Raw genomic sequence first — 14,072 nt, 5'->3', positions numbered from 1 at the left:
ACAGCTCCCATTAACTGTTAATTGGAGTTGCGCACAAGCGTATCAAGAAAAGAATAACCTGCTTCTCATAGGGCATTGCTCATCTTTTTATCTGTTTGTGTACTTGTATGCTGGTTTGATTTCTATTCATTCACGGAAATGATTGCTTTCAAAGTAGTCAAATAAGTTGCAAAGAAATCTTGTATTAATACCTGAGAAAGCTCAAGTCTTCCTGGATAGATCTTTTCCTAAAAACTCCAGCTAAATTTTATTATAGCTGAAGGTAAAAAATAAAAAAAAAAATAAGTCCATTTGTATTTAAAATTAACTAAACTATGGATTAATCCTCACAATCATAAAACTGGAAGTAGGCATGCAGACAGGGATAAGACAAAATTCAGTGCATCCATGCCCCCAGGCACAAGTACTCAACACTCTCTGAATGTGAAGTCATTTATGAAGTCCTTTACAACATGCAGTCAAAGAGGTTAATTGAAAAATTTCTTAATGTCATTATGAAAGAACTAGATTAACCCAAGTTAATTCACTTTATTGTTCAAAATAAAGAGGAATAAGCATTGAACTCACTTGCAAATTTGGGGCATGAATTAGGGGTGAGATGTTGTCTTTAAGGACTCTGCCAGTTTAATTAAGATATGGAAAATTACTTATTGTTCTTCACCACTAAAGTGCTAGGAATTAACAGCCAAATGTGATGCCTGTGCCTTTCATATCTCTACCATGTGTTTGTTTGTTTAATACCCATAAGACTACATCATTAAACCTCAAGCACTGATTTCACTAATTCAGCACTAGAGCTACATACTACAGCAGCAAACACCTTTTCTAGTCAATCATAATTGAACAGCTGGATTTAAAATGCAATATTATTTTTAGGTTGGTATCTAACTTTGACTTCAAACCACAAACAGTATTTTCCTCCAAAACAAAATACCTTCCTATCTTTGTAATACATCCTCTAAATATAGCAATAGCACCAGGATAGTGTGTGATATATTTTCCCCACTTTATTACTTCCTCATAATTATAGACGCCACTGTGAATTGTTAACATTATCGTACTTCTCTTTTTTTTTTCTTCCTTGGAGCAATGGCTTCATTTAGTGAAACATGACATAGTTTGTTTGTTTTTCTTTAGGAAGTATTACTTAAGAGGGCAGCAGACCTTGTTGAAGCCCTATATGGGATGCCCCATAACAACCAGGTGGGTCACAAGTGCACTTCTTGTATACATGCTTACATATGTAAATCAATACCTGCTATTTGCAAAGCTGGCAAAGCATCAACACGCTCTTTCTGTACGCTGTGTGGTTTTGCCAGCCACCTTGAGGGCAGTCTGATGTGATGCAATGCTCTAAGGGAAATGCTTCGTCTTCCCATTCTCTTCTCACTGCTAGTTTGCCTATCAGAAATGACAATTAAGTGTAAGGCGCCAAAAGCATAAGCAATCATTAAGGCAAGAGAATAACCTTGAACTCAGTCCAAAATATACAGTGACTAATGGGAAGTCCTACATAAATCTGCTAAACAGAGCGAATAAACCATACTGCATTTTGCAAACTGCTGGAAATACATCTACTGCACTGGATGAAGAAAATGTGTGTTTACAATTTTCACATGGCTTACAACACTAACTAATTTTATGTTCATTTCTTTATCTCTTTATATGTACTGTGTTGATGTGAGATTATATAGCACTCCAGAACAGAGGAGGGAAAACAGAAAGTTCATTTGACAAATAGCAAACAAACAAATAGCAAAATTCCCATGCTTACTATAACTTCACATGAATCTCTTTTATGGATTTTAACATTATTAGAACTTTGAACATTTGCACAAATAAGTTTCCTAGTTGTTAGTAATTATTTTGTATCTTTATAGGAAATAATCCTGAAACGAGCAGCTGACATTGCTGAAGCGTTATACAGCGTGCCACGCAATCACAACCAGATTCCTACTCTAGCCAACACTCCAGCTCATACTGGCATGATGGGAGTGAACTCATTTAGCAGCCAGCTAGCAGTTAATGTTTCAGAAACATCACAAGCTAACGACCAAGGTATGTGGGTTTTCAAGAGTTAATCCTTCATGTTGTTGGCTGCGTTTGGACAGTGCCTATTAATATTAGCTAATGTCACCACTGTGTTCTACCTCTTCTTCTCCCCATAGTCATATGTCTGATCATGTAATGAAATGCTGTCTTTAACTTTCTCATAATACTTAATTCTTCCTGTTCTTTAGTTTACTGTTATCATAAAGCATCTCTGGTGGAAAAAGAAACTGGCAAAGTGTAGAAAGCTCTTTATTATTCACAGTAAATATACAATGTGTTTGTTTATTATAAAATAATTATGTCTAGTTATTTCCACCTGTTTTTTTGAGTATTTACACAGATAAAACTAATTTGATGTCTGTGATTTTAAAGTATTTTGTTTTTAAGCATGTATGACATATATGTTACTAATAAAAGAAATAGTTGATGTAATTTACATTTTGTAATTGAAAATGCATGTAGCATATTGCATTTAAAATTAATTTTGATACTAATGAAAGGAGTGAAACCAGATTATTAGATATGTTCAAGACCATATTTTTTTGCTTGCAACATAATTATTAAATTGATTGCTCAGATAGAAACAAATTGTTGTTTAAAATCCTGATTCTGCTATCTTTCCTCTTATAAGAGATTGTCTTTTAATGCATTTCCAAGCTAATAAGCCTTATAAAATTCTGTACTTGATCTTGAATTAGTTTTCACTGATGACTACACCTTATGAAAGTATCAGCTTATTGTTAGTATAAAAATACCAATCATAAAATGAAAACCCCGAAACAGCCTTTTAAAGTAAATCACTGCAACAAAAAAAAAAAAAAAAGTTTTTCTTGCCAGCTCTGGCATATGAAGGTCTGGAGAGGCTGAAAGTTCATTCAGTGTGTTGGTACCAGGCAGGAATCAAGCCTGTTGATAATTGCTACTAAAGACAAACGTGAAGCAAACTGACACAGCTGGATCGAAGAGAGCTTTTGTTGGCTGTCTATGCTAAGAGGAGAGACAACATAGAGTGCTCGCAGATGATTTAAGTAGGGTTGGCGTGATAAGGTTATCTCAAACTGCAAGAGTTGATAGGGCAGTAACAGACAACTTAGAGCAAAGCTGTGCAATCAATTAAAACTGTGTAATATATGATGCATGAGGAAACCCCCCAGCCCTAAGTTTATATTATAAAATAACATTATTTTTTTGGGGTGGGGGGGTTTCTAACACAGTAGGTTACAGTCGCAACACAAGCAGTGTTTCCCCGCGAGGATATGTTCCGAGCAGTACTCCTCAGCAGTCCAATTACAACACAGTCAGCAATAGCATGAATGGATATGGCAATGCCGGCATGCCCAATCTAGGTGTACCAGGTTCCCCTGGATTTCTTAATGGCTCCTCAGCTAACTCTCCTTATGGCAGTAAGTGTCTATTTTTGGTAACACATCATCATATAGATTCATATTTACTACAAAATCAAATACTTGCATTGTTTTGATTTTCTATATTGTGAGCTACTGGATAAAAGGAGGGGTGACTCTGGAGGCTGGACGTAAAAATGAATATAATAAATTGATCTGTTTGTGCCATAATACAATCTCAGATAGAAAAAAAAAATTGGACTGCACAATTTGTAACAAAAGTCCAACACAAAAGAGTTTGCCTGTTATCCAGAGAGTGGCCAAGCCAAGGCATTTCATTTCTTTTTTTTTTTCTTTTTCTTTTTTTTTTTTTTAAATATATATTTATATATATATATATATTTTAAGAGGCAAGGCCCTATCACTCTCTTTTTCCATGTTTGCCGTGAAAACCTCAATCTGAGTCCTGATTATTTTTGCTTTATTGCAGTAGTGCCGTCAAGCCCTACCATGGCAGCCTCTTCGGTCACCCTCCCTTCAAACTGTAGCAGTACACACGGCATTTTCTCATTCTCACCTGCCAATGTCATCTCTGCAGTGAAACAAAAGAGCGCCTTTGCTCCTGTTGTCAGGCCCCAAGCCTCTCCTCCACCATCTTGCACCAGTGCAAATGGAAATGGACTTCAAGGTGAGCTGGATCTCTCTCAATTTTCTGTGTATTGCTTTTTGGTGCATACACTAAAACCCTTGATCATTTATGTCAGAGAAAGGTACCTTACTATATTTTTAAGTTTCTGGTGCTCTCATAGTGATGTGAAAGTAGGGGAAGAAGTAGAATAGTACAAATGATATGCTAAGATTTTTTTAAAAATTCTGAGGTCAATTTTAATACTTACATTAGAGAAAACAACAGTTGTTTTGGCATTTTCCCCTAGGATTTTGTGCATTAAATATTACATTAAGAATGTATCCCTGAATGCTTCTTAGAGGTTTTGCCTACTCCTTGCATTTCCTTGAACATTTTTTTTAATACAGTTTTATTGATGTTTGGAAACATCAACATTCCAGCATAGTGTGGTGCTATTTCCTCATTGTACGTATGATGTGATAGTCATTGTAAAATACTGCAAATTAGTATAAATCAGGTCAAGTTCTTACTCAGCAAGCTAACCTTCTCTTGTACTAGCTAGCCACTAGTGCAGCGAGTTTACATGCTCATGGTCCTAATGCACTCTCTTATTGTAGTGTTAAGCTAGTTACTTCCATAAGTGAATATCCAAATATTTTAATTAAGGCAGGTAATCATATATATATATATTTAATCCTTGTGAATTCATGCAGGTAGTATAATGAACAATTTACAGATCAGTGGCAGAACTGACATGGTCACCTGCTGGTAGTGGGGCAGGAGGAATTATCAGACAGTGTATGTTTTATATAGGAATATCAATATGAACAAATAAAGCTTCCTTTATGTGGCATATTTTAAAGTTGAGGAGATAGTATTGTCAGATTTATTAGAATAATCGAAAAGGTTTGCTTGCCTGCATTTTGCAAAGAATGAACCTAGTTCTTCAGGGCAGTAAATTGCAGCACTTCAGATCAGAAAGAAAGCCACAAAGGGCTGCAGACACTGTTATCCTAGGGGTCGTGACTCCTCTTGACTTTCTTAGCTATGACAGGTAACACAGTTGTATTTATTCTTAGAATTGCCATCATGATATCCATAATCTAAAGACCACTCACAGAAAAACAGATGGAGACATATATTTTGATTTGTCAAACTGCTTGTTAATTCTGGATACCTGTATCTTGTGGTATCTAGCTTAGGGCACTTCAGAGAGACATAATCCTGCAGAACTGCCCACCACCAAAAACCCTGACCATACCAGACCAGTATCTCAAAACGGATGTCCCTGTAGTTTGTTATTAACTTCTTGGTCCAGGGAAGATAACATCTTGAGAGCTTATTAAGCACTCAGGTCAATGAAAGGCTGAGGATACAGCTACAAATCTTATTGTAGGGTAGATGTTAAAGAAAAGGATAATTAGATTAACAATTTATGTCATTGCATAAGTCTTTTTAGTTGAAGCTTTACTATGCTGCAGTAAGTAGAAAACTATACCAGGTACAAGCAATACTCTTAGAGAAGATTACCCATTCATAAAATAATCCAGTGGCCTACTCTCTTCTTTAGGTAAAACCAACCGAACAAAGGAAAACAAAACAAAAACACTAGTATAAAAATTAAATACTGAAATATAATAAATAAAATAAAATAAAATAAAATAAAATAAAATAAAATAAAATAAAATAAAATAAAATAAAATAAAATAAAAAATAAAATAAAATAAAATGTGCTAACACATGGCTTAGATTTGAGTCAGCTATTCTGTACATTCTGTAGGAGTTATTTACATATATAGTCCCCTTAACTAGTCGATATGGCTTCACTCTGAAAAGACCTAAATTAAAATTATATAAATTTCTATAATTTCAGTATGTAAATAAAGGTTTTTCCATTAGTTATTCAAGGTTTCAGGTGCATATATGATCTAGATGATTGCAAAGTGGTATTGTCAGAGGAGCCCGAGCAGGCTAAATGCCCAGTTCCCAGCAGATATCGAGCACCTAATCTGTTTTGGCACCTCCAAACCACCCCAGTAATCATCCATCTTCATCCTCAGGTGCAAAATGCTCTTTGTGTAAAATCCTGGTAGACCACTTTGAATCCGCCAATGCTGATTTTGTTAAGCAGGTCAGGAATTCAGCTCTAACTCTGAGACCCAAGGCGCAGCTGCCCCCTGTGCTCGGGATGCTGTGACCCAAGCAGCAGCCCTGGCACCATCCACGGAGAATTCCCTCCTGCAGGTGTTGCTAAAACTCTAAGGATTTCTGTTACGTGCCCCAGAGACCTAACTATTGCATTACGGAGCTGTCCCTGCAACAGTGAGCATTCAGAGCTTCTAAAACATGAGGGTACTTAGACTTAGGGCTGTGCAGAGACTTCATTTTTTTAGTTCAACAGCCAAACTGAGAATGGATAGAAATGTTGATTTGAGGAAGAAAAATAAAACAGTCATGTTTTCCTTACCTAGCTGAGACAGTTAAACCAAATCTTTTTGTATTGAACAAAATGACACAGAGATAACAAGGATGTCTTTCTGGTCTGGTGATTACAGCACCGACTTCCAGGCTGTGGCAAAAACTTGAATTATTTATGCAAAATAGCACTGCTCCAGCAGGGGAAACTGTACCTCTCCTCACTCCGTGGTACTAAACATCGCGATAGTTAGGGTACTCTAACACAGGGTAAAATCCATGGATTCAAGTCCTGTGGGCTGCGGAGAAAATCAAATCGTATCCGACACATGCTTGGTGAGTTCCTTCATCACCATCATTTTTCCAGCCGAAGCTGCCCAGTTAATTCAGTCTGAGCTGACGGGAGGTTTCAGGATGACAACACTTGCCCCAGCTGTCCTTACGCGCTGAACCAGTGCCTCCACCCGAGGAAGCCAGAGCCCAGCAGCCAGACAGGCACGTTCTGGGGTGGACTGGTCGTGTGCTTCCTTCATGAGGCCTCCTAAGGAAATGCCAGCCATGCAGGAGATGCTTATTTGCACTGCACTTTACCCGTATGACTATTTAGGGGAGTTCTGCTTCCTTCTTGCTATTTTCTTAGCCATTTTTTTTGACGCTGAGCCCTTTGTAAAGTTTAATTACTTTCTTTCTAATCACTGTACAAGAGGCTGGAGAGTTTTCTGATCATCACATCATAATACATTTTCTGTGTTAAAATAAAACATGGAATTCAAGAGCTGCAGTGGTCCTCAAGCACCGAGCCTCACTGTACAGCTGGATGGGAAAGAGCTGAGCAGCAGCTGGGAAGCCTGCACCATGAGGAATGGCCATGTCTGTTTGGTCAAGCCAAGACAGAAGCAAGAGCTCATGGTCACTAGTGTTTGTTTCTAAGGTAAATCCCACAGCTGATGGATCTCACTAGCAAAGGATGACATGCTCTTTTAACCTAGGGCAGGATATCCTCTCTGTCATTGCTCGTTACTTTCTCCCCACATAGGCTCTGTTCTGAAATAATTGCCCATTTTTTTCCTAGGTAATTTTTTAGGGGAGGTGGTTGACCACGCTATGGCAAGACAGCAGCATGCTGACACAATTGGGCCATACAGCCTCCTGCTATTCATATAAAACTTTGTTAGTACTGTGAACAGGCAGAATCAGATGAGAATATGGCAAAACCCTACATGCAATGGCCCTTCACACAAGGGTAGTGCTTTCATAGGGAGCTTGGGGGTTTATTGCAGCAGTTCTTCCTAAGTAAACCCCTTTGGGATTTGTCTGTGTGTGAAAAAATTGCTGTTCTTGGTACGCCTGAGATGGTGAGGAAGCAGGAGCAGAACTAGGAAGCTTTTTCCTTCTCCCTGCCTCTTAAACCCAGCACACCAGGAGCAAAATTCTTGCTACCAACCAGCATGCCCCAAAACAGCCACGGTGTGTTGTAGGACTCACTGCCAAGAAGTGAATAAAGAGAGGTCTGTAACTGTCAAGGGGACTCATTTTTTATTTTTATTTTTTATTTTATTTTTTCTAAAGACATCCAAGACAGAGGCTTAGAAAAAAAAGAAAAAGATTAAAAAAGAAGACAAACTGATGGAATCTAAGAAAACCCATCACGTAGGCAGTGCTAGCCAGTGCTAATGTGTAGTCTCCTTTGCGTCACTCATGATCCGTTCCTCCTTCGGCTGTGCAAACATGCATCCTCTGCCCACTGATACTGTAATTAGGGTCAAAACTTGGAAACTGCAGCCTGCAGAGTGAGATGTCCCTGTCTCTGCTGCACTGCAAGTATGACTCACTCCTGTAAGTCTGCAGAATAGGGCCTTTGGGCCTTATCCAAAAAAACACAATCTTGTTAACTTTGTATGACTTCCATTAGATAGCCTATGATCAGAAAGTTAAGTACTTGCACATTTTTTTAAGAGCAGGATGCTAGACTATGGGTTCTTTAGGGCAGAGAGCTTTTTCCTGTTTAAAACAATGGACATATAAGATATAAAATAAAATTTTTAGCAAGAGAGTGCTGGCTTGCTGTAAAGTTGGAAGTACAATGTGTTCAGAATTCAGTTTTCAATTGTAATTTACTTTTTATAGATTGTGAAAATATTGCACCCTGGTTAAGCTTTATGATTGTAATGCAGAGCAAAAGGTTCTCTACATCCCTTTAAAATTCCATCCTGCTTAATTTTCTGGTCTTCCCCCGGATGAAACTATTAAAAGTATTATTAAAAATCTAGCCACCCATTTTTCTTTAGGAATGCATTTGGTATCAATTTGCACAGCAAGAAACACAGTGCAGAAATTCACAACTGTGAAATGTCACAACTAAAATAAATAGTGAAATAAATGTCTAGGGCACCAATTTGGCACCTCCTCCCTATTGTGCAACAGACGGAATTTGACAACTATAGCTGAATGGCTTGAATTAAAGATTTCAGAAAAGTATGCAGCAGGCAACCTATGTTTTCACACACCGGAAGCCAATCATGAGATTTACAAAAAACATCTGATTAAAATGGATAGGGTATTTTTACCAGATAGTTACGTGCTATTAATTAACATATTTCTCCACACAACATCTGTAAGAAAAATCTGGATTTTGTTTTCTGCTAAGTTATTATTGGAAGAAAGAAATAGCTGGATCAGTGCTGCTCCTTTGCATTTTGCTTAGTGTGCTGGCACAATGTGCAGGCAGAGGTGGCCTCTGAGACACGGCCTGTATGTCCCACCGTCACCTCGATGCAAGCGAGATGACAGATCCCTGCTGAACCTGAACTCAGAAGATAGGAGGACAGTATATTTTGGGTTGTCCTGCACTGATCCTGATCTCTGGTGTGGCTGGTTCTTGTATTGCAATAGAGCAACACCTCAAAATAAGCTTTGGATGTGTGCTCTTGGTCACCAGCACCCAGGCTAGGGGTGCTCCTTCCCATCCTCCAGACCAGGAGACCTTCTGGTGAACATCATGGCCTCCTCCCCACCCCTGAGCAGGTCCCTCCAGGCCAGGGTCCACGTGCGTGTCATCCCCAGGCAGGCAGGGCTCAGATGGTCACGTCTCCACCATCAGGAGCTGCGGATTGCAGCCTTGTCCCCTGCTTCAGACATGCTCTGTATGACCTAATCTCTCATTCCTGCCTGCCCTGGGGCTACCCAACGAGCCACTCGTGGGGCCCAGTTTCCCACTGACTGAAAACGCGGCCAGAGCAGGAGCACTTGCGATTCTCAGTGCCCGGTGCTTGCCCAGGAGCTTTTTGTCAGGACTGTGGCACAGAAAGGCCAGAGAGGGAAGGAGAATTCAGCCTGTGAGTAGGTGGCTAAGCAGGGGAGTGCTCGGAGGTCGATGGTCCTCTGGCCCGGGCTGACGTAACATGGTGGACAGGAGGCTCAACGGAAACGTCGCATGGAGACCGAGGGCTTTTGGTAGAAAGAGTCTGTCGATAGGTGCACTGTTCACTCCTTGTTTCCAGTTTTGTGGCTTCTGTCGCTGTTTAGGTTTAAAGCATGCAGTAAAACTATAACTGGCTGCTATAGGGGATTCTGCTATGTAGGGAATGTGTATGTACACAAGTCTTCCAAACCATAAAGTTGTAACAGAGAATCTGAAATAAATTAATATTGTTGAAATTAATGAACTGAGAAATTGAAGTTCACATCACTACATGAACAAATTTATTAATATCTGTTGTACATAAATTAATGAGAAATGTCATTATGACAAAAAATTAAACAACACTAACATTAAAGATGGTCTAAATTATGTTTCTACCAAGGAGTCGACTAGAAAAAAAGCAGGAGGTTTTGGCCTCTCAGTGTTTAACTGTTAAAAAAAAATGAGACGACTGTCCAGGGATATTAATCTCCTGCCTTTTTATAGCACTTGGTGTACAGATTTGAGAGCAGGTGTACACTACTTGGCTTTGATCTTAGAGAGTCCTTGACTCGCTCGGCCCTGCTATTATGATAAAGCACAATTAGGAGAATGTCAAAATGGAGGTTTTCTGCTCAGGCGCCAGCTCTGGGGAAGGAAACTGAGGTTAGTGAGACTTCCAGTGCCGGAGCTGGAGCAGCGCGAGGTCCTTGCCTGGCGGGTGAGCTGGCCTTGCCTGACATTACCAGAAGTGACCACGCTGTTCCTCAGCTGTCAGCATCGCCCGTCCCCAGGGAGTCTGGCCTGCGGTTTGCTATTAACAAACCGCTCCGAGGAACAGCGCACGCACGGGAGCGGGGATGCTTCCCACAAAAAGGTGTCAGGATCATCGGAAAAGTAAAGGAGCATTTCGCCGGGAAAGCGGTTTTGTGGTGTTTCTCTCCACTGTGTGATGCTGGATGCCGAACGACGGCATCGTTGGCCGTCATGTGCAGCCATGCCAGGACGCACAAAGCATTGCTCAAAACGCCCCGGTCCGACCCCCCGTGCTGGGCCGCGTTGCTCCCGCGTTGTGCTGAGCGTTGCGTTCTCTTTGAACCAGATGTGCCTTATTCTGCAAACATAACAATAACAGCTGGTTTTTCTCTTTTTCTTTTAGCTATGTCTGGGCTTGTAGTCCCGCCAATGTAAAGTCATTTTGTTTACCTACCGTAGCACCAAGCTTCAGAGGATGGGCTTAGGGGACAAGTTTAGTATATTAAGACATGCTGATGGAAACAGTGTCTTCAAACAGAATCAGCAACAAATCGAAATGCTACAAAAAAGACTTTGTTTAAAGATTTTATTTAAACTATTAAGAATCTACATGCAAACAACCTACTTCTTCACGAACAATTCCATTTTATTGACTGAATTTTTCTCATATTTTCACATTTCTCAGTCCTGAAGAATAAGGAAAAAGCGACGCCTATTTTGTATAAAGTTTCTGATTACGTCTTGGCTATGTCTAGTACTTGCTATGTGTTGGGAGAAACTTTGTGGATGCACCATTTTGATTATCATGAAACACTGATGAAAAATGCCTCCGAACATTTTTCTGTACTCATAACTAGATTCACAATGGTTGTGTATCTCTATAATGTGAAATATTTTTTTGTGGTGGAAAAAAGGGGGCCAAGGAGGTTATGAGCCATCAAACTGGAAAAAGGATGAATATATGATTAGAACAAAACAACGGGGTGCAGGGGAGGGCGCGGGAGGGTTTATCATTGCTTAACTTCATCTTAATGAAATGGAACTTTGTAACTTATTGTAGTTAGAAATTGTACCTTTGATATTGAATTCTCTTGCCTTCAACAAGCACACTGACAGAGAAAAAATTGCTACTGTCTGTTGGTAAAAACCTATACTTCCACTGCTAGAGCTTCCTGTTAAGCAAGTGTGATCTGCAACATTTTTTCAACTTTTGCTAGCACTGTATACTATTGCATTCTTAGGCTACTGTGAAGTCTATGTTTCTTGTACCAGAAAATTGTCCTTTTGACTTCTAGATCCTTCTTCCCTAATGTGTTTTGTATGTGGTTATAAAATTGTAGACTTTTGTGATTTTGCCAAAGTTGTAGCTAAATATTTATACACTTGTCTTGAATTTTTTTCAGATCCACTTAAATATTTAGAAAAGCAAATTTTATTCCTTATGAAGCTTATAAGGAATAAAATAGTCTTATCCATTGCAACACTTTCTTTCACATAAACACTTGCAGTCACTAAGGGAATTTATTTTGTAACATATCAACTATAAATATTGTATTTATCTTTGAAATTTTGTATATTGCTTTTCATCATTTTTTTCTTGTATGTATTGGTTTTTGTCATGGCCTGGTATTGTGATGCTGAGAATAGCATTAAGCCAAGAACAGTTGCCTTCATGTTTTTCTTTTAAATAAATTAGTGTCCGTACATTTCATTTGTACTTCATAAAGTTGCTATTATTTAGACTTTCCATCCTTTTTTTATTATTTTTGAGGAAAATTCAAATTCATTGTTTATTTTTATATTATTTTTAAGTTATCAGAACAAATAATTTTGAAAAAAAAGTTGTTTGTTGTATAGTCAAATCAAAATTGTGCCACATGGCTGTAATGAATACTAGTAGAATACGTGCATGTGATACAGCCACAAAAAAAGAGGAATCTATTTTGTGGTTGCATTTCTTTCCTTTTTTTTTTTTTTTGTTTTTCTTTTGTTTGTTTGCTTTTTTTTTTTTTTTTAAGATTGTAAAAAGTCATTTTTAGCTGCCACCCATGACTTTGCCACATAGCTGAACTGTGTTTACTGGAAAAATTCAGAGGCCTAAAGTTTAAAATAAATTCACTTCTTTAATTAAAATGTTTGCCACATTAACTTCTCTGATGCCTTAAAAGTGAACTTCTTTGAAGAACTTTTGTGCTGTTTTATCACAGGCTTACACCACAATTGTTAATCACTACTTCATTTGGATGATTTCTGGTGTAAAAAAAAAAGCACAAAACTGGTGTACAATTATATCACTCCTTTATGTGTCTATTTTCTGCTGCACTCTGCATACTCCTGAACCCTGCACTGTTTAAAAAAAGATAAAAGTTTCACATGAAATCAGGATCGTACATAATTTTTAAATGTTTGGGGTTTGTTTATTTAGTTTTATCAGTTTTTTATGGGACCTTTTGTAATAGACCCATAGATGACTGTACTTTTTAAACTGGAATGACCTCCGTAGTGTATTGTGGCTGTTAGTGCCAAATCCATAGTGAGAAATGTCGAGTTTTTTTTTTTACTTTGCACTAAATAGTTTGCAAATGCAGCACTGCAAAACATTTTGCAAACTGCAGCAGAATTAAAGTTTTAACCAAAAAGGAGGGATCTTTTTTTTTTTTTTTTCTTCTTTTTCTTTTTTCTTTTTCTTTCTGGGCAAAAATGCACATTTTAGTAAAGTGTTTATTAAAGGGTTTAAAAGAATGATACAGTGTATCACAGCTGATAAATGCCTTGTGCATTTATTTTGTGATAACTAATAAGGCTTAGCTAAGTGGAAAAGCCTGAGAAGTCACTTTGGAACTGAATTGCCTCAGTTATATTTTGTCTAAGTAAGGTTTTGATCTAACGAAGAGGTCACGTGTACATGTTAAGAAAGTTTGCAAGTTTCTTCATAAATGCAACCTGTTTGTGTTTTAGATTACTTAGTCAATGCACTCATTGCTTCATTGTCTCCAAATTGAAAGCTTCACTAAATGGTAGATTTTACTGTTAAAGACCCTACAATAAGATTGTTTTATCTGTACATTTTTTCATATATTTAACTGTATAAAAAATGTTCATTTTACACAATATTTAATTAAAGTATTTCTTGTCTGTGAATTTCATTTTTAGTAATTTTATCTGGTTTGATTATTAAAAAACTGACTAAAGACAAAACGAAAAAATGCAACACTGGGGGTTTCATTTCTAACTGTCAGCATTTGTAGTTATGTCTTGATTAAGAAAAAATATAAACCGTGAAGTGGGTTTTTCCATGAGAAAAGCCAGGATAGCCCAGGCAGCCCATGAGAAGACCGAGAAGAAAGCAGCCTTCTGCAGGCCGGCAGTGACTTGGTGCTCAGCCTTGGTAAAGTATGTAACCAAAACTGTGTCCCAGACACCCTTCTTGCAAAGGTAGCAGTAGAGCATTTTTTTTTTTCCCCTCCATTTTATTATG

General features: G+C 38.2%; 1 protein-coding gene across 14 annotated transcripts in view; it reads left to right on the top strand.

Annotated features, from left to right (window-relative positions):
• The window catches only part of EBF3 (EBF transcription factor 3), a 128,122-nt gene extending 114,387 nt beyond the window's left edge, over positions 1–13,735 (top strand). For 7 of the 14 annotated variants that reach the window (XM_080596628.1, XM_080596627.1, XM_080596624.1 and 4 more), the window contains 5 exons: positions 1,138–1,203; positions 1,881–2,058; positions 3,267–3,455; positions 3,886–4,083; positions 10,998–13,735. In XM_080596628.1, coding sequence (XP_080452754.1) covers positions 1,138–1,203; positions 1,881–2,058; positions 3,267–3,455; positions 3,886–4,083; positions 10,998–11,029 — 663 coding nt within the window. In that variant the 3' untranslated portion in view covers positions 11,030–13,735. The remainder of the gene's footprint in view (positions 1–1,137; positions 1,204–1,880; positions 2,059–3,266; positions 3,456–3,885; positions 4,084–10,997) is intronic. The other 7 variants (XM_080596634.1, XM_080596633.1, XM_080596632.1 and 4 more) reach the window with 3 other exon arrangements.
• The last annotated feature ends 337 nt before the right edge of the window (positions 13,736–14,072 follow it).

This window comes from Anser brachyrhynchus (genome assembly GCF_964034855.1).
Source record: "Anser brachyrhynchus genome assembly, chromosome: 6".
Classification (NCBI taxonomy): domain Eukaryota; kingdom Metazoa; phylum Chordata; class Aves; order Anseriformes; family Anatidae; genus Anser; species Anser brachyrhynchus.
Note: the sequence above shows the minus strand (reverse complement) of the source record. Positions and strands in the feature narration are given on the sequence as shown.